We start from the raw sequence: 20,856 nt of genomic DNA on the forward strand, positions 1-20,856 counted from the left end.
CAAGTCTAGGAAAACAATTTACAAGAAGGAAAAGGCTACACAGAAGTTCACTTTACTGCTTATAATAGGAAACTTAGTAACAAGCAAAATGCTCAACATTAGAAAATACAGCAGGTCCTCAAATAGCATCATTTTGTTCAATGCAGTTTCAGTATAATATTAGTGAGGGAAAAAAACTGATTCCTGGCCAGGGACATTGTCACTCACTAATTCACCAAAAATTGGATAAATAATTATTTTGTTTTTATTATTCTTTCTTAAATGTATGTGTAGTCCACACTTATTTCAATGTTTACTATTACAAGTGTTTTGGGTCTTTATTTAGATGTCTAATGATGTTTTTTGTGACCACAAATATGTCGTAGGAACTTAACTCTTATTTACATCAATCTATGGTAAAACTGGTACCATTATATATTGTTTCATTTAAAGTTGCAGTTTCCAAGAGTCTATAGATGACATTGAGTACTTACTGTACACAGCAAACTATGGAAAGCAACTTGATAGAACAGTACACAACTATTAAAACTACAATTAAAAAAGAGGTATAGAAAAGATAAGTTTGGGAAAAAGAGAATAGTAAATTTTTTGTATACTTACATTATAAATGTGTTATATATATTTACTATATTTTATATATATATTATATATATATATTTTTTTTTTTTTAAACTCAAGGTCTCACTCTGTCACCTGTGCTGGACACACTCACAGCTCACTGCAGCCTTGGCCTCTTGGGCTCAGGCGATCCTTCCACCTCAGCCTCTCAAGTAGCTGGAACTACAGGTATGTGCCACCATACCCAGCTAGTTTTTTTTTAAATTTTTGTAGAGATGAGACACTGCTATGTTGCCCAGGCTGGTCTCAAATTTTGGGCTCAAGTAATCCTCTTACTTCCACCTCCCCAAGTGCTGGGATTACAGGTGTGAGCTATCGCACCAGCCTATTTTTTAAAACATCAAGTATAGGTAGTCATAAAGCCAAAGACAAGGTATAAGAAAATAAAAACAGTGAAAAGTATAAAAACAGTGGATCTGCTAATATCTTTACAGAATTTCATATTCATCAAACAAACTCCAGATATATTACATAATCTCTTACCACCATGGCTGTATCTCTGGTTTCCTCCAATCCTTCTTCCAGATCACTCAGAGGCTCAAGGTCTAGATCCTTTTCTTTTTCTTTTTCTATTAGTTCTTTTACTTTTTTCCTTCTGTTCTTGCCACTCCCATATATACCAATGTCAGTCCGGGGACTTAGCACCTACAAAAATAAAACCAGCAGTATGAACAATGGTTTCAAAAAAATCTTAAAGTGAAAATAATAAAGGAACCACTTACTGACCACTCACCATGTCTCAGGCACTTTCTTAAGGACTTTATACACATTCTCTAAGTCAATCCCCAGAATCCTATGCAGTAGGTAGTATAATCCACATTTGACAAACAAGGAAAACTGAGGCTCAGAAAGGAAACAACTTAACCAAGGACTAGAATTAGCAATTCAGGAACCCATCCTCAAACCTGAAATTATCTTATTCCAAAGCCTCCACTCTTAACTACTATGTTCTACTGCTCAAGATGAAAAGTGAGTATATACATTTGTGCTTCTGAGAAATAAGATCTTTCAGTGAGAGTCCATAACAATAAAGATAAAATCTAGGCTGATTGCTTTTTTGAACACAGCACAAGAATAATTGGAAATGAGTTCGCCAAAGGCTCTGGATTTCAGGTCAACATCTGATGTTACTTAATGGGAATCATTTGTATAATGGTGACAAGATAAACTGAAAATAATCCTCACCAACACTACTGCTATCTGTTGGTGTTAAATATCAACTGCTGACGAGAGTTTTGAAGTTCAAGTACCTGTAACAACGTATGGCTAGAATTCTTCTTAAGAAAGGTCCGCCCAGTCCGTTCTCTCCATGCTCGTGCTGCTGCCACCTGTGATTCCACTTGCGGCAGTGCATCAAGACGCACAGGGATAGGGCGTCCTTTAGCAGATAAGCTCTCAAGCTGCTCCAAGTAAGCATAGTTGCTGCCACTCTAAAAGAAGAAAGGAGATTCTCACACAATGTGAGTTCCCTTACAAGGTCTGGCAATACATTGTTGAAAGAGATTTTACCAAGTTTAGTGTTAGCTTTTTATTTTTTAATTAAATGTTATTCTTTCAACATAATTCTATCTCTTAAATTAATATAACTTCCAGCATCCTATTTTTAAAAGTTTATGTAAATTTTTTTTTTTTTTTAAGTCAGAGTCTCACTGTGTCGCCCAGGTTAGAGTGTAGTGGCACAATCAAGCTCAACACAGCCTTGACCTTCTGGGTTCAGGAGATCCTTCCATCCCAGTCTACAGAGCAGCTGGGACTATAGACACATGCCACCACACCTGACTAATTTTTTTGATTTTATTTTTGCAGAGATGCAGTCTCACTATGTTACCAAAGTCTCAGACTCCTGGCCTCAGGCAATCCTTCTGGCTTGGCCTCCCAAAGTGCTAGAATTATAGGCATGAGCCACCGTGCCTGGCTATAAATTCCCTTTTTAATAAATATGTCATCAGTGGCTTTACATATTTTATTAATGAATGAGACAATCAGTAGAGGTTAAAAAACTAGATCAAAGGGCAATCTGAAGAACAGATATATATAAATGCAATTAGGAATAAGGAGATGAAATAGATAGAAATAAGTATTTAATGTCATACAGGACAAAGGAATCATTTTTTCAACAGTGTGGAAATCAACTATAACTGTATAATCAGAGACAAATACAAATTAAAAATTACAGATCTGTATAAATTACAGACAAATTTAATTGCCTTTCTATGGATATAACTCAGTTGTATTAATGTATTTTTCTATTTAAACAAAAAACTGACAGAGTTGTAAAATTGGTTGATCAAAGAAAATCTAGGGTAAACAGCCCTAGAATCAGATAATACTGAAGGGTTCACTAGACAACATTCAATATTCCACTGAAAGGACATCTAGTAATCTTATTGCCCATTTCAAAGTCTTTCAAAAATCAGCCGGGCGTGGTAGTACATGACTATAATTCTGACTACTTGGAAGGCTGAGGTGGAAGGATCACCAGAGCCCAGCAGGTCGAGGCTGCGGTGGCCGGGAGCTTCCACTGCACTCCAGTCTGGGCAACGGAGTGAGATTCCAACTCCAAAAAAAAAAAAAAAATTTTCCAACAACTAAAAGCAATATTCTAGTCCTGGTAACCACCTCCACTTTATGTTATGTAAACAGAGATAAGAATTAATATTTTCCTTCTAAGTTCACAATGTTTCAATATTTCCATGTAAAGAAGTCATTATTGTTTACAGAACTTCCATACTACATTCCGGTAAAAGGTTATTCCCCACGTATTACGTGACACATTGCCTATAAACTCATTTAGAAAGATACCCTGAATCATGTGAAAATATGTGGAAAAACAAACAGGTAAGAAACCTATGAATTTTTTTTTTTTGAGTTGGAGTCTCACTCTGTCACCCAGGCTGGAGGGCAGTGGCACGCTCCTGGCCACTGCAGCCTCGACCTGCTGGGCTCCAGCGATCCTTCCGCCTCAGCCTTCCAAGTAGTTGGAACTACAGGCTCGCACTACCATGTCTGGCTAATTTTTTTGATTAACTGTAGAGATGAGGTCCCGCCAAGTTGCCCGGGTGGGTCTCGAACCCGCGGGCTCAGACAATCCACTCACCTTGGCCTCCCAAAGTGTGGGATTACAGGCTGAGCCACCGAGCCTGGCTCACCTATGAATTTTTTAAAGGAATAAAGAAGTGGTTCTAGTCCACAAGATATTATAAGGGTATAATTAAACCACTATGGTACCAAGATAGGACAGTTAAATAGAACAGGAAAAAAAGCTAATACTATAATTACTAGTGTTCATTCTTGTGCCCAACAATAGCCATTTGAATAAAGAGTATCTTGAACCTAGGATAGCCTGCTCCTAAGGCATATAGTCTCAAGAAAAGTGTGTCTATCAACAGAATCTGTCCACTTACTTAAGAGCCCATAAGTCAGAACTCCCAGTGAAGCGAAGGGTCTGGTAGAGAAACAGTCCTTTAAACTGCAGAGGAGGCTGGGCTCGGTGGCTCAGCCTGTAATCCCGCGCTTTGGGAGGCCGAGGTGAGTGGATTGCCTGAGCCCGTGGGTTCGAGACCCGCCTGGGCAACTTGGCAAGACCTCATCTCTACAATAAATAAAAACATTAGCTGGGCGTGGTAGCATGCACCTGTAATTCCGGCTACTTGGAAGGCTGAGGCAGAAGGACTGCCGGAGCCCAGCAGGTCGAGGCTGCGGTGGCCAGGAGCGGCCACTGCACTCCAGTCTGGGCGGCAGAGTGAGACTCCAACTCAAAAAATAAAAAAAATAAAAATAAATTGCAGAGGAAATGTATGACAGCTACCTAAACTTGTTGACTCAGTCCTTCAATTACAAACAGCCAATTAAGAATTACTGGCTGAAATAGGTCAGAGATGAAACAGAGAAGCTATCCTGACGAGAATAGAGATAATTTAAAAAAGCAGAAGCGAAACAGTGGTAGCTAAGCAGGTCCCAGAAAAGTCAACGGAAAAGAAAGTAAAAGAGTAGTCATTAGAACTTGACACCTCGACGATGTTCTTGGAGACAGCAGTTTAGCAGAAGAAAGTTGCTTTTTTCTTTGCACATAGGTCTATATTTAGAGTATTTATATACTCAACATTGTAAATGTCGCTTAATGGCTTTTATAATTCAAGCATATGCTCAACTCTAGCACTTATTTCTGTTTTAAATTACAGATGCATGATGTATTTTCTCCAACTAGAAAATATGCTATTTTAAGGGCCAGAGTTCTATCTTTATACCCTTTCCTTGCATTCCTGCTTCCAAACACCTAGAATAGTACCAAGAATACTATGATGCTCAGTAAATGTTAATTTCATTTTCTTTTTCTGCCTCTTATTTTAAAAGTAATTCACATACATGGAAAAAGATTTGAGTAATAACACAGGTAATAAACTCCCTACTTATTACTTGTTTTTCTTGATTCCCTGCTATGAAAGATGATAGCTCTTTAGCTCTTAGCAAAGAGCTATCATCTTTCATAGCAGGGATTCAAGAAAAACAAGTAATATTTAAGTAGGTAATACGTATCTTAAATTATAAAATCAGATGAAAAAGTAACTTTAAGTACTAGAATCATTTCATAGATGCTCCTCAACTTGTGCTGGGATTATGTCTCCAAAAATCCATTATAAATTGAAAACATTCTAAGTCACATTTAATAAAACATATTTAATAAAACTAACGTACTAAGCATCATAGCTTAGCCTAGCCTACCTTAAATATGCTCAGAATGCTTACATCCACGTGGGTGAGGCTCGCTGTTACTACCCAGTAATCGTGTGAGTATATCACACCATATATCGCCAGTCCAGACAAAGATCAAAATTCAAAATCTATAGCACAGTTTTTACTGAATGCATATGGCTTTCACATCATCAAAAGTTGAAAAAGTGTAAGTCAGAGTCATCCTAATTCAGAATCATCTGTATTATGATTAATCTAGTCTCAAGAATTAAAGGTTTGAAGGATTCATCTGTAAGACAGGCATTACCTGATGGGTAGGATAATGCGAAAGTCTCCTTACCTGAATAGCTTCCACTTTAGCTGTCCACTCTCGAGCCTTTTGTAAGGCTTCTTTCAGGGACAACACATTGGGTAGAAAGGCTGGAATGTTCTTGGCTTCATTCACAATGCTTTCCAAACTTGTCACACTGTGCCGTGGTCTAAAAAAACAATAAAAACAGAGTGGGATGCATGAGAAAAAGTCCAACTGCTGTCAACATTTAAATAACATTTCAGAATGTGTAGAGAACTTTCACATACATGATTTCATTTAATTCTTACCCCAATGCTATAAGGGAGGCAAAGCAGCTAGTATCTCTTTCTGGTTTATAGATAAGAAAACTGTAACTCAAAGAAGATAAATTACTTTCCCCAAAGTCATACGATATAATAAATGACACCTGAAATACTGATTCAGAATGAGTCTCGGACCCATACTTCTTTCACTATACTAGACTGGCTCTACTTTAGTCCTCTCACAGTATCTGAAATTGTCAGAGATATGCATGTAATAGCAATGCAGAAAGCCACAGAGAAGAAATCCATTAAATGCTGGCAGTGTACATTTAATTCAACCACATTCATCAATTACACGAAGATAAATAAAGTAGAGACCTTATCCTCAACTAAACACAATACAAGGTAAGAATTATACTTGTACTGGGAACTAAAAACAAATTACTATGGAATCACTGCTGCAGAGGCAGTGATTAATCCTACCCAGGAGAGTTGAGAAAGGCTTTGGGATAGGCCTTACAGAAGTGTGAGTCTGTCAAATGAAAAATTAAAGAAACATAGAATATAATCAATAAAGGTACTTAAACACAGAGAAACACTTAAAAAGCATATGGCTTTGAGATTGAGGGGTCGTGTGGAGGACTGGAGGTGGGGGATGAGTGGAATAAAAGTAGGGCAGAAAACAGGAGTATCTGGTAGGAAAGATGTAAACAGATTGAGTCCTGAGAGCCATAAATTTCACTATGGAAAGCAATGGGAAGCTACTGAGGTGGGAATTGTTTCATCATCCATGAATCTTACTACATGGCACTATACTAGGTTCTGGCAATTGTTAATGTGCAAGAGTGAAAGTCCTCGCCTGAAGCTCTTTAATTTTGCAAGGAAGATTTGCTAAGAAATCATAGGGCTGGGCACTATGGCTCATGCCTATAATCCCAGCACTTTGGGAGGCCAAGGCAGGAGAACTGCTTGAGCCCAGGAGTTTGAGATCAGTCTAGGCAATGTAAGTGTACACACGTACACACACACACACAATCATCTCTACCAAAAAAAAAATCATACAAAAAGCTGGGCGTGGTGACACAAGCCTGTAGTCCCAGTTACTCGGAAGACTGAGATGGAAGGAATGCCTGAGCCCTGGAGTTTGAGGCTGCAGTAAGCTGTGATCATGCCACTGTACTTCTGTTTGGGTAAGAGTGAGACGCCTACTCAAAAAATAAACAAACAACCACCAAAAAAAGTTAAAATGCACTGTGATGAGCGCATTAAAAAGGAAAGTAAAGATGCTATCAGAATACATAGCAGGAGAACCTAATAGACTTGGCAAGTGAAAGTAGACTTCCAAAAGTAACACTTAAGCTTTCTCACACTTTCTAAATATGAGTCAGTCAGGAAAGCTGGGGCCAGGGGTGGGGTAGGGGTAAGGGTACACCACAGGGGATGAACAGAAGAAGAGTGCTCCACAGGAGGGCAAAATAAACATGCACAAAGGTCCAGAGAAAGGAAGAAACATGTATGTCTGGGGCAGGGGGTAATCACAATGCTTCGAACAAGAAATACAAAAAAAAAATTTTAAAAAAAAGGAATGGTGAGAGGTAAGACTAGACATTAACTACACAAGAGGTGAGATGACAGACAGTCTTGTAAACCAGGCTAGGGAGTTTGGACTTCACCTTAAGGGCAACGGGAAACTAAAGAAGGGCTTTAAGAAAAGAGTGAAATCATCATACTAGTGACAGCGTAGAGAATGGATTAGAGAGGGGTAAGACCATAAAAGAACCTGCTGCTGTTATCTAGGATAGTTGAGATAGTAGCCCAAGGGGAATGAGAAAAAGAATGAATAATCCCATAACCATCCCAAGTGAAAAGATTCATTTCAAAGCAGCAGACAGAATCATATACTCAAAGTGCTAAGGCAAAATAACTAATGAAAAAAAGTTCTTCAAAAATGAGGGTCAAACAAATCCATTTGCAGATTTTTTTTTAAAAGAATAAAAGTTAAGAAACATTGGAAAAATATAACCAGCATGACTGAGTTTGAGGACAAAAAAAGAGAAGGGAGGGGTGAAAGTTAACTACCAAAGTACTTCCCTTGTTCAAATGAAAGACGGTGTAGTTCAAAGAATAAAGAGGAGATGGGAAGGAGTTATTGAGTCCAATTTTGGATATAGGGAATTATATGGTGGCATGTGCCTGTAGTCCCAGTTCCTTGGAAGGCTGAGGCAGAAGGATCGCTTGAGCCAGGAGGTCGAGGCTGTGGTAAGCCGTGATTGTGCCACTGCACTCCAGCCTGGGCAAGAGTCAGACCCTGACTCACCAAACAAAACAAAACCCCACAAAAATAAAAGAAATAATGCCTGGCATGTAGTAAGTACTCCATCAATACTTAACAAATTGCAAATATCAAGGGAAAATATAAGAATATAACTCAGTGACAATGCAGTTGGAAGAGAGATAAGAAAGACATTCTGGAGGTAAAATCATCAGAATTTGGTGACATTAAACATGGAAGATTGGAAAATGAAAGTTTTCAACTATTACTGCTAACAAAATTTCATTTGGCAGGCTACTACAATCTGCAACAAGTATACCAAATCAGAGTTTTACTCCCAGAGTTATTTAGCTTTGTCCACTTGACATGTTCCTACCTCCTGGAACTGTCATTAATCTAAAGACACAGTAATCTGAATAGTTCAGATAGGAAAAGCTAAGAATAAATTTTAGCATGTATTCTGCATGGCATCTGGACAGCAAAATATCCAATGTATATGGAAGCTTCTCTTGACTGAGTAGAGCTGTGCTAGTTAAATCATCAAAGCCTTTCATATAGAAAGCATCCAAAATAAGTGGCTGGCAAAGTAGCTAACTGCATAGAAATGTTGCCATGAAGTGCAAGTGGCTTTAAATTTCTGCTCTATCCCTTAGTAACTATGTGATCTCTGAGTCTCCCAGTTTCCTCATCTTCACAATAGAAATTATATAAATATTAATCTTATCTGCTAAACAATTGCTTTCACAAACAACACCGCAATTATCAGCCAAATTAGCTGATATACAGTCAGATACGATGAACACTTTATTTAAATCTCATTAAGTCCAATGGATTGCCAATGCTATTACAACTACTTAACATTCTCATGCCTGATTCTTCTCTCCCAAGACTGTCCTGCATAAATCCTCCACTCCAGTGAAGCTCAGTTATTCTGTCACCTGACCACACCCTACATGTTCCTTAAAGTTAGTTTATGGCATTTTTCTTCTCTCCATAGCACTTCAATTCTACTCATCCTTCAAGGCTCTACCTAAGGTCTTACTTTTTTCAAGCTTCCCTGCTGACTATCCAAGCTCACCATGAACTCTCGTCTTAATTCCTAAAACATTTTTCTGTGCCTCTCAGTTAATATCTATAACATATTATAGTGAGCTTGATAAGTCTTAGTTCCTAAGTATATTATTAATACGGACTCTAAACAAAATACTGCTTTGTATAACTTACAAGTATCTGCCAAAGTACTCTGTACAATATTTGGCAAGTATTAAACGATCTACATGCACCCCCGTTTGATCACTTAGTGACTGGTTGGAGAAGGCACAAAATATGTTATTAAACAATGTCATCACAATAAACCAGTTGTTGGAACAAGACACAGGAGAACCCATGCCCTGACACTGCCACCCACTGCCACCCTCACATCCAGACATGATGACGTGCTTCAAGGGCTGAGGAAGGTATGGCCTGTGAGCACTCCTGTCCAGCAAGAAACTCCCCAGCTTGGCTTGTCTGTACTCACTGCCACCCACATGCACCTCTCCCGGAGCTGCTTGCCAAAGCAGGGAGGAGGTCTCTCCTTCCTTCTGGCCCTCGATTGGCCAGAAATGCCCTGCCCACCTATTCAACTTGACTAATGCTGCCTGTCAAGGAGAAAACTCTTCGGACACATTAAAATCCTGAAAGGTAAAATAAACAAACAAACCATGTTATGAAATAGGTCCGTACATTCCTCTTTCCCATTCTTCTTTCTGATTTAGTTATTAAAGAGGCAACAGTCATCAAAATATATGTTCACCTTGCCTGTAGGCAGACCTTAGCCTTTTCTTCCCATCGTTCAGAGACTGTGAGGAGCTCCTGTAGTTCAGCCATTGCTTTCTCCACGGCATGGTGGGGCGCCAGCCCTACCCCAGAGTCTATCAGTTTCTTCATGACATCCAAAGTGACTTGCTGTGGATCTGACAGAGTCAGTCTTACTTCGTCCAGCCACCGAGCCTGTTGTAGCTCTTGCTTCAGTCGGGGTAACTCAGGTAGCTCCACATAGAGGCTAGAGCCCATGTCTATCAACATTTGGAGTTTGGAAGAATCCGGGGTTTCATCCATCATGGCTTCCTGAGCTCGCTCATGAAACTCTTCCACGTCATCCAGCAGATTCTGAAAATGTCACCAAAAAAATCAAAATAAAAAACAAATTTAAAAGATACAGCTGGGTAAGGTGGTGTGCGTGTAGTCCCAGCTTCTCAGGAGGCTGATGCAGGAGGATCAGCTGAGCTCATATTTGGATATCGTTGTTAAATTAATAAGCATGCTTCAGACATGGCATCGTAGTTCCTACCTGTAATCCTAGTACTATGGGAGGCAAAGGCAGGAGAATTGCTTGAGGTCAGGAGTTTGAGACTAGCTTGGGCAACACAGTGAGACCCTGCCTCGACACAAAATTTAAAAATTAGCTGAACATAGTGGCACACACCTACAGTCCTAGCTACTCAGGAGGCTGAGGCAGGAGAATCATTTGAGCCAGGAGTTTGTGGCTGCAGTGAACTATGACCATGCCATTGCACGCCAGCCTGGGCAACAGAACAAGACTGTCGCCCACGCAGTTTCTTAAAAAAAGAAGTTTCTCTGTAACTACTTCTATCCACAGTGTTACTTTTAAAATAGTATTGATTTGTTCAAAAAATAAGACTGCTAACTTAGATGCAGGAACGGTTCTAACCACACATTATTGATTAATACATAAAAAGTCCTTGTCTTTAAGGAACATACATTCATTACAGGAGGCCAGATAGTGACTATATGAATGTTTCAGTAGTGTTAAGTACTCTGAAATTAAAATAGGGCAACACAATAGAGAATAACCAAGAATGACCAGAAGAGGAAGGGCATATTACTTAACAATGGGGGTTAAAAAAAACAGATGAACAGACACTAAAATGAGTGGAAGTGGGAACTACATGAAGATCGGGAGGAAGAGCAGCTTACACGGGCAAATAATAACTACAAAAGCTTTTAAAGGATGAGCTTTATGATATGTTGCTACAAGTAGGTAAGAAAAAATGTAGTTAAAGAATAAGCAAGCCAGGCATAGTGGCTCATGTTTGTAATACCAGCACTTTGGGAGGCGGAGGCAAGAGGATGCCTGAGCTCACGGGTTTGAGACCAGCCTGGGCAACTTGGCAAGATCTTATCTCTACAATAAATCAAAATTATTAGCTTGGCATGGTGGTGCACACCTGTAGTTCCAGCTACTTGGAAAGCTGAAGTGGAAGGATCGCTTGAGCCTAGCAGGGACTATGGTGGCTGTGAGTGTGCTACTGTGCTCTAGCCTGGGTGAGTTACACTTCAACTCAAAAAAAAAAAAAAAAAAAGATAAGCAGTGGTCAGATTGCATAGTCTCTTGTAGATTATACTGAGTTTGAATTTCATTCTAATGGCTTTGAGGAAACCACTGGAGAATTTTAACCACAGGTGAATGATGTGATTTGATTTATATTTTAGATGATAGTTCTAAACAAAAATAAAGTGTTGGGGACAAGCAGAAGAAGAGAAAGCAGCTGAAAAGCTGTTGCAGTAATCTGGGGGGGAGATTCCAGTGGCAGCAGCATAGTTCACACAATGGAGATGATGACAATTGTTTTGCTTTGCAGTATATTTCGAAGGTAATAGCAGTCAGCATTTATTTAAAGATTGGACATGACGTAAAGGGAAATAAAGAAATCAATAATTTTGATCAATAAAGAAATCAAGGATCATTAAAAAGCTTTTAAGATGTCTTTCAGGGCCGAGTGTGGTGGCTCAAGCCTGTAATCCCAGCACTTTGGAAGGCCGAAGTGAGGACTGCCTGAGCCTAGGGGTTCGAGACCAGCCTGGGCAACTTGATGAGACCTCATCTCTACAGTAAATCAAAAAATTAGATGGGCATGGTAGTGCACGCCTATAGTTCCAGCTACTTGGGAGGCTGAGGCAGAAGGATCGCCTCAGCCCAGCAAGTTGACACTGGAGTGGCCGTGAACATGCCACTGCACTCGAACCTGGGCAAGTAAGACTCTGTCTCAAAAAAAAAAAAAAAAAGATGTCTTTCAGGCAGAGCATAGTGACTCACACTGTAATCCCAGCACTTTGGAAAGGCAGGAAAACAGCTTGAGGCCAGGAGTTTTGAGACCAGTCTAGGTAACACAGTGAGACTCCTCATCTCTATAACACAAAAAACAAAAAAACTAGGTGGGTGTAGTGGCACATACTTAAAGTACCAGCTACTTGGGAGGCTGACACAGCTGGATCACTTGAGCCTAACAGTTTGAAATTACAGTGATCACACCAATGCACTTCAGTCTGGGCAACAGAGTAAGACTCTGTCTCAAAAAAAAAAAAAAAAAAAAAGATGCCTTATAGTCTACTAAATGGAATGTAGATTATGCACCTGGATATATAAGTCTGTAGAAAAAAAGAAAAGCAGTGAAAGCTGGAGATTTGGGAATCAACAGGATATAGGTGATATTTAATGTCACTGAGTAAATAAGGTATCAGGAGAGGGCACATCTAAAGAAAGGTCTGAGAGTCCTAATATACCCAACACTTAGAAGTCAAGCGAAGAAGGAAACAAATAGCAAGAAGACTTAAGACAAGGAACTGCCAATGAGTTAAGTAAGAAGAAAACCAGAAAGCTATGGTGTCACAGAGGCTTAGACAACAATGTCATTCAAGAAAGAAAGAGTAGTCAACTATCAAAATACCATGAATACAACTGACACTAGATTTTGCAAGTTGATAATCTTGATTTAAAAAAAAACTATTTTAGATACCCTATCCACCCCAAAACAAAAAATATACCCCAAACTATCAAAAGACTACTAACTATACAGATTAATATACTTGACATACACTTTTAAGATTTTATATATTCATTAAACCATCAGGACCCTGGTAATTTCATAGTTCTGCATTTTTAAAAGCTCATGTGCTAATAAGCAACTGATACACATTAATTCTTTTAACTAATTTTTTACAACTCAATTATAACTATGTTAAAAGAGGTTCTGACCTAAACTTACTATAGAAAAAAAATTTTTAAACTAGTGTTAGTTTCAGAATTTTAAAAGAGAGAGAAAGGCTAAAATAAAACCAAGAGACAGCCTACTAAAAAGCTTTAAATAGCAAAACATGTGAGAAAAGAAACAAGCAGAACAAAAAATTAGCCTAGACATACCATCTGTTAAACCAAAACAGTAACCCATATTACAAAGGACATTACCCAAGAAAAGATTGTAATACTCCACCTTCACTTGCCGAGCTTGGCTGATGACACATGGAAGACTAAAAAGTTGTTGGACAAAGGCCTTCAATTCTTCCACTGTCAGTTTGGTCCGAGTCCTCCCACTATCTGGGCACTGTCTGATGTGAAATAATATTGAGACACAAGTAAGAAAAACTCACTAGTCACCGTTCTGATATCAAAGAGGTTCCTACTGCCTTCAGAATTCAAGCCCAAGTAATCCTAGAACTCTAGTGTTTGAGAGATTCCATTGCAATGGTGGCCACATACTTTTTACGTTCTCTAGTTAATAACGCAAAGACTCAACTCTCCAAGTTACGGTTCCTCCAATCTCAAAATATTAAGCATTTCAAACATTAAACAAATTCCTCATAGTGGAATATTAAGTTCATTGATAAAACTAAATTCTGAGCTTGGCATGGTGGCTCACACCTATAATCGGCACTTTGAGAGGCCAAGGTGGGAGGATTGCTTGAGCCAGAAGTTCGAGACCAGCCTGGGCAACATAGTGAAATCTACACAAAAATCAAAAAAGAAGCTGGGCTGGGTGTTCATGCCTGCAGTCCCAGTTTCTCAGGAGGTTAAGGCTGTGGTGAGCTGTGATCATGCCACTGTACTCCAGCCTAGATGACAGAGGTGAAACCCCAACTCAAAAATTTAAAAAAAGAAAAAAAAAAGATAGAAAGAAAAACCACAACTAAATTCTGTATTTCAAGAAGGTTAAAATGTGAAACAAGCACCTTTAACCTGCTTTAAGAGACAATGAGCCCTCTAAAACTGTTTGAAGTTTTGTGTGTACATGCACATTTATAAGAGAGTCCCTAAACTTTTACTATAGTCTCCAAGAGGGTCACAGACCCAATGACAAATTAAGGTCAACTGATCAATGTCTCTAAGAAAAATTCTCTAATAAGACGGTAGATTATAACTTTATACAGTAATTTAAAATTCAATATAAACCACAATAGAAAAAGCTATTCAGATACAAGGAATGTGCTGAAATGACTACAAGATAATACCACTTATTAGGAAATTGAATACTTATAATACCACTTATAAAGACAATATAATATATTTGAATTACATTAAATCAAGAGTACACACTTCTGTGCTTAACAATACATGACTTCAACTATATCCATCAAAGTTACTCTTTGCTGCCACCTGCCTTCAGCCTGCAGTCTCTGTTTATTTATTTATTTATTTACAAATAATGTGCCGGGCATTGTTCGAAGCATAAGAAATATGTGGTAACCAAAAAAAGACAAAAAGCCCTGACATGCTGCCTCAGTGTACATCCTAGTGAGGAGTGGACACAGACAAAAAAATAAGGAAGCGAGAATATCAGAAGGTGACAAGGTTAGGAGAAAAACAAAGCAGAAAAAACGGGAAGACGGTTGCAATTTTACACAGGTACATCGGAAAAGGTCTCTCCAAGAAAATGACATTTGGATAAAAAAAGCCTTGAAAGAAGGGAGGAAACAAGCTACCGCCACCTGGCTCTGGTGGGAAGAGAATGCCAGGCACAGTCAAGAGCAAGGCTGAAGGAAAGTGCCTGCTGTCTGTGAAGGACAGCAAGAGAGAGAGCACTGCAGGCTGGAGCAAGAAACAAGGGAGAACACGATGTCACAACGCAAGGACATCTCGAAAGTAAGTGGCTGGTTTTAAATGATGCAAGAACTCAAGCATATAAAACTCAAACAAATAAAAAAGAAGCGAGAACAGCAGCAATAAAACCAGGGCACTAATGGGAAAGGGAGAGACACAGCCACAAGAGGTCAAAGACAACGCAGGGCCTCACAAGCCACACCAAATGTTGGCTTTCACTCTGAAGGAAACAGGAAGCCACCGGAGAAGTAAGCTCTTCTTAGGTTTACCTGTGTTTCTGCTTTTTGCTCAGAAGCAGCTGAGCCACAGACGCACAGGTCTCAGCTTCTTTTACAGCATCCCTGAGTTTTCGGAAGAGATCATTCTCAGGGTATTTCCTATCCTCAGCATCTTCCAGCATTACTCGCAATTCAATCAAATCTGTAAAAAAATAAATAAAAAGCCACGTAATATGACCAGAGACACAAACAGCCATTCTAAAATCTTAACCAGCCTCACTCAAGTGAATCCCTAACCTATTAGGAGAAACATACCACAGCTGGGAAAATCTCACCAATGTAATAAAAGCTAACGACCAGGTGCTCGTTCCTAAGCCCTATGACAACTTCTCAGAGGGAAGGAAATTTCTCTTTCCAAAAAGCCTTCAGTGTTCGTATACACTGAACCGTAACAAAGGCTTCCCAAGACGTATGCCCCATCTACTGCAAGTTAGATACTAGTCCCATTTTATGTAGCTTCTTCATTTAAAAGAGAGCTCTCAAATAGAAAATTAAGTCTATATTCAACCAACCTATCAGTCTAACATTGCATATAAAGCCTAGGATTCTTCTTTAATGGAGGAAAAACCAAACTATACAAAGCCTCTTTAAAAGCGACAATTTCAGTATACGCATATAAAAGGAGGAATTTTCACCTTTTTTGTGGTTGAAGTTAGCAGATAATGCTTCTGTAACTCGACTGACCCAAGTGTCATAGGACTGTGCCCTGACTTTTACACCATATAGCAGAGAAGGGAGGTCTTCTAATGGGTAGCGATATCTACAAAACAAAAAACAAAATGACAGAAATAAAAGCCTCCAAAACCAGCAATGACTTGAAAATAATTAAGTTTAAATCAGTTTAAGAAAAGTACAATGGCCAGGAGAATGAGATCTTGGTTCACATACAGAGAAAATCAAAGCAGCTCACAGTGGCAATGCAGGAAGACAAGGAACATCTGAGATTAACTTAACAAACTAATTTTAGCGGCCAAGTTTAGGGCCAAAAATAAATACTTTATGGGCCTGGTCCTCAAGCAGGGAAGTGGACAGACAGACTTTACCACTTCTGAGACAAGGAAGGGAGTAACTAAGAACAACATTAAGATAGGTTTCACTGTTTGTTTAAAAAAGGTACTGGAAGTTTTACAAGATGCCTCTGGATACCTAAGACATTTCTTCTGCATGGGGCAGGGGCACAGATCAGCTGGATGGTAGAGACACACAAGTCGCTCAGGATTACAGGAGCACGTGAGAGCAGAGAGAAAACACGTGGTTCTGCAAGCTGAACACTGCCGCTCATCGTCAGGAACAAGCTCAAACACTTCTTCTTCTGACATCAGGACACCCTGAAATACAGTTTATGTCATGAGATCAAGTCTTTCTAGTCTTTAAAGCAACAAAGAACTAAAGTTACTTTGTTTTTCTACAGGTAAATCTATGATTTAAGACATAAACATAAAAGGTACAATGGCATGCCACATCAAAATATTTCCTATATATAATTACAAATTTTTTTAAAATGGTGTTTAAAGATCCACATCTGAGTGATAAGATGATAGAAAATGAAAGGAAATGACTACTATAAGTCAAGATTTTTTTCCTGTGTTGGAGTATCACTCTATCACCAGACTGGAGTACAGTGGCACACTCATGGCCACCACAGCCTTGACCTGCTAGGCTCAGGCCATCCTTCGGCCTCAGCCTTTCAAGGAGCTGGAACCACAGGCATGTGCCACCACATCTAGCTGATTTTTTTATTTGTTGAACAGTCACGGTCTCACCAAGTTGCGGCTAGTCTTGATCCCCTGGGCTCAGGCAATCAAAATTATTTTTTGAGGAGAGATGGGCAAACTCCTACTGGGAGGTACTTTTGCAGTAGCTGATAAAGTTCTATTTCTTGACTCAAATGGTAATGACAAGAAGGTTTACCACTTAATTCACAGAGCTGTATGTTTTATGTGGTTTTCTTCACCTTTTCTTTAAAATAATACAAAGATTAACTTTTTGGGAAGAGTTGGAATCTCACTGTTTCCCAGGTTGTAATGTAGTAGCACGATCATGGCCACGACAGCCTTGAACTGCTGGGCTTAGGCAATCCTTCTGCCTCGGCCTCCTGAGTAGCTGGCACTACACGTTATCATACCTGGCACCACAGTCTTGACCAGCTGTGCTTATGTGATCCTTCTGCCTCAGCCTCCTGAGTAGCTGACACTACACATCATCATACCTGGCTAACTGCCTGCCATTACACCTGGCTAACTTTTCTGATTATTGTAGAAATGAGGTCTCGCCATGTTGCCCAGGCTGGTCTCAGTCTCCTAAACTCAGGCAACCCTCTTGCCTCTGCCTCCCAAAATGCTGGAATTATAGGAGTGAGTCATCACACCCAGTCTACAGATTAATTTTTTTAAATTACTGCCCCTAGAGATAATATACCCTTGAACAAGTTAAATTAGTAATCTATGATCTGAAAATAACATTGATATATATGCAAGGATAGCCAGGCATTGTGGCTCACACCTGTAATCCCAGCACTTTTTTTGGTGAGACCTCATCTCTACATTAAATCAAAACATTAGCTGGTCGTGGTGGCACACGCCTGTGGTTCCAGCTACTTAGAAGGCTGAGGAGGAAGGTTCTCCTAAGCCCAACAAGTCGAGGCTGTGGTAGCCATGAGCATGCCACTGCACCCCAATGTGGGCGACAGAATGAGACTCCAACTCCACACACACACACACACACACACACACACACACACACACACACACACACACAGGCAAGGACAAAGAGGTCTAAAATGACTTAAATTATGCAATCAAAATATAATCTACTTCAGCATGATGTCAAAAAGAAAGTTAAGTCAAATTCAGTATGCTACTTTAAGAACATATGAAAAACATTTTCCTAAGACTCCCATTTATTACACAGCTTTACAGTTTCTGTTTACTTGAGCAAGGTTCCGCTGTAAGTGCAAACTTTCTTCACCTAAACCAGGTAGGAACTTGATAATGTATTCACTGGCAGACACAATTCTATTCTTTCATCATACACTTTGTTTTCGACAACAGTTTAATCTAGATGTCTGTGGCCATACTATCATCCCTTTCCATTTTCCCACATTAGCATTTAGTGTTTTCTTTAAAAATTATTTTTATGTAAAAACAATCCCAAATATAGGTGTTTCTTAATTTGCAAGAATTCACACAGCCTCAGAACAACGTGCAATGCCGCTCCAGAGAGAACCCTAACTGCAACTTCTGTCAGTTTCAAGAAGTGTGCATCATTTCCCAAAGTGTGCTCCAAGGACTACTATCCTAAAAGACAATCTGGGGAAAAACAGATTTTTTGGGAAATGCAGAAGATTATATGCCTCACACGAAAGATTAACAGGGAACACCGGTATATTAAAGGATCAAAGATGTTTTGCAGTGAAGAACCCCACTTATCTCTTCTCTTTCCTTTGTTTTGAATTGGATTCTCACTCTGTTGCCCAGGCTGAAGTACAGTGGTGCAATCAGGGCCCACCAATCTCCAACTGCTGGGCTCAAGCAATCCTTCTGTGTCAGCCTCCCAAATAGCTGGGACTAGATGTCTGCTGCCACATTCAGCTAATTTTTAAAAATTTTTCATAGAGACAAGGTCTCACTATGTTGCCCAGCTGGTCTCAAACTCCTGGCCTCCAGCAATCCTCCTGCCTCGGCCTCCCATAGTGTTGAGATTACAGGGGTGAGTCACCATGTCCAGTCACAATGATCTTTTCTTAACCTATCATTTTCCAAAGTTTTCTAATGACAAAACAATTTCTCCTTGCAATACTTTCTAACACATTATAAAGCTTATATTCCTAACAATATACTTTAGAAAATCATTAATTATCAGGAGGGAACAGAAAGAAGATAAAAAGCATTCAATAACTGAATACAAATTAAAAGACTATTTGAAGCTGGGCTCGGTGGCTCAGCCAGTAATCCCAGCACTTTGGGAGGCTGAGGTGAGTGGATTGCCTGAGCCCGTGGGCGGGTTCGAGACCCGCTTGGGTAACTTGGCAAGACCTCATCTCTACAATAAATCAAAAATGAGCCGGGCCTGGTAGCGCGCCTGTAGTTCCAGCTACTCGGAAGGCTGAGGCGGAAGGATCACCGGAGCCCAGCAGGTCGAGGCTGCGGTGGCCGGGAGCGGCCACTGCACTCCAGTCTGGGCGACGGAGTGAGACTCCAACTCAAAAAATAAATAAATAAAAAATAAAGGACTATTTGAAATAACCAAGGTGAGAAAACTAAGGAATGGAACAAGATGGCAAGGCAGCTAAAAAAAAAAAAGGAAGGGAGAGTGATGAGAGACACTGCGAAGATGAAAAAACAAAACCAGTTAACCATAACTATGAACAAAACAGATAAGACAAGACGAGACAAAGCTTTTACATAATGGGCGTGGTACTACAAAGGTACCACAATTAAGGCAATTAAGAAAGGAAAAGGGTTTGTGAAAGGGTAGAGTGGGAAGGGATGATATTCTATTTCTGATGCTGAAACTGAGTTGACAAAAATCTAAATGGAAATGTGCAATACATATGTGGACACCCAGATTACAAATGGGTAATCAGACACAGTCTCTTTCAAAGTAATAATAATTCCTGTGTATATAATGTATATGATAGGAGGAAACATTAAGAGGTTAGAACTAAAATCACACGATAAAGCTGAAAGCATCAAGATTCTACGAATAGATGAGAATTCTCAATAAGCAGCACACAAAAAGATAACAACAAAAGGTCAAAGACTGAGCCCTGCACACTCTGGCAGTTGAGATGAGAAGAAAGGACTAGAAATGACAACAAATATAATCAAAGAACCTGAAGAAACAGTAGAGCAAATGTTAGGGAAAGAAACCAAAGAAGTAATACACAGTGCAATAAAGAGGCCAGGGTGGAAGACAGAGAAAGAACCACTGGATTTGGCAAGTTGTCTCTAGTAAACTTTGAGAGTTTCAAAAGTATAACAGGAACAGAATGACAGGGATGATGAAGGAATGAGGAAAAGAGAGTACTGGCTGCAGGAAAACCATACAAAAATATTTTTGAGAAGACGTAAAATGAAAACTTTTCATAAGATAGGAAAGACAAGTGCATAAAAAAGAAAGGGCAGAGAGAAGTAATGAAACAAGGGTGCAGGTAGAAGGTACATTTAAAGAAGGGTCTGGCCAGCATGGTGGCTAACACCCAGCACTCTGGGAGGCCGAGGCAGGAGGATTGCTTGACCCCAGGAGTTTGAGACCGCTGGCAACTTGGCGAGACCTCATCTCTACTAAATGAAAAAAATAGCCGGGCATGGTGGCACGTGCCTGTAGTTCCAGCCACTTGGAAGGCTGAAGTGGAAGGACTGCCTAAAACCAGCAGGTCAAGGGCGCGGTGGCTGTGAGTGTGCCACTGCACTCCAGCCTTGAGAGACAGAATGAGACTCCAATTTTTAAAAAAAAGGGTCTATAGAGAAATCTGATCAAAGTATCATTTTTTTTTTTTTTTAAGTTGGAGTCTTACTCTGTCGCCCAGACTGGAGTGCAGTGGCCGCTCCCGGCCACCACAG

The 20,856-nt window shown here is 39.7% G+C and overlaps 1 protein-coding gene across 1 annotated transcript in view; it reads right to left on the reverse strand.

Annotated features, from left to right (window-relative positions):
* The window catches only part of KDM5A (lysine demethylase 5A), a 68,765-nt gene that overhangs the window by 24,122 nt on the left and 23,787 nt on the right, over positions 1-20,856 (reverse strand). Inside the window, exons 10-17 of the mRNA XM_008060193.1 lie at positions 16,439-16,620; positions 15,928-16,052; positions 15,284-15,434; positions 13,411-13,525; positions 9,933-10,288; positions 5,651-5,789; positions 1,869-2,048; positions 1,102-1,263 (exon numbers count right to left, since the gene is read on the reverse strand). Coding sequence (XP_008058384.1) covers positions 1,102-1,263; positions 1,869-2,048; positions 5,651-5,789; positions 9,933-10,288; positions 13,411-13,525; positions 15,284-15,434; positions 15,928-16,052; positions 16,439-16,620 — 1,410 coding nt within the window. The remainder of the gene's footprint in view (positions 1-1,101; positions 1,264-1,868; positions 2,049-5,650; positions 5,790-9,932; positions 10,289-13,410; positions 13,526-15,283; positions 15,435-15,927; positions 16,053-16,438; positions 16,621-20,856) is intronic.

Source organism: Carlito syrichta, unplaced genomic scaffold (genome assembly GCF_000164805.1).
Source record: "Carlito syrichta isolate Samal-C Ts95f unplaced genomic scaffold, Tarsius_syrichta-2.0.1 Scaffold304555, whole genome shotgun sequence".
Lineage (NCBI taxonomy): Eukaryota > Metazoa > Chordata > Mammalia > Primates > Tarsiidae > Carlito > Carlito syrichta.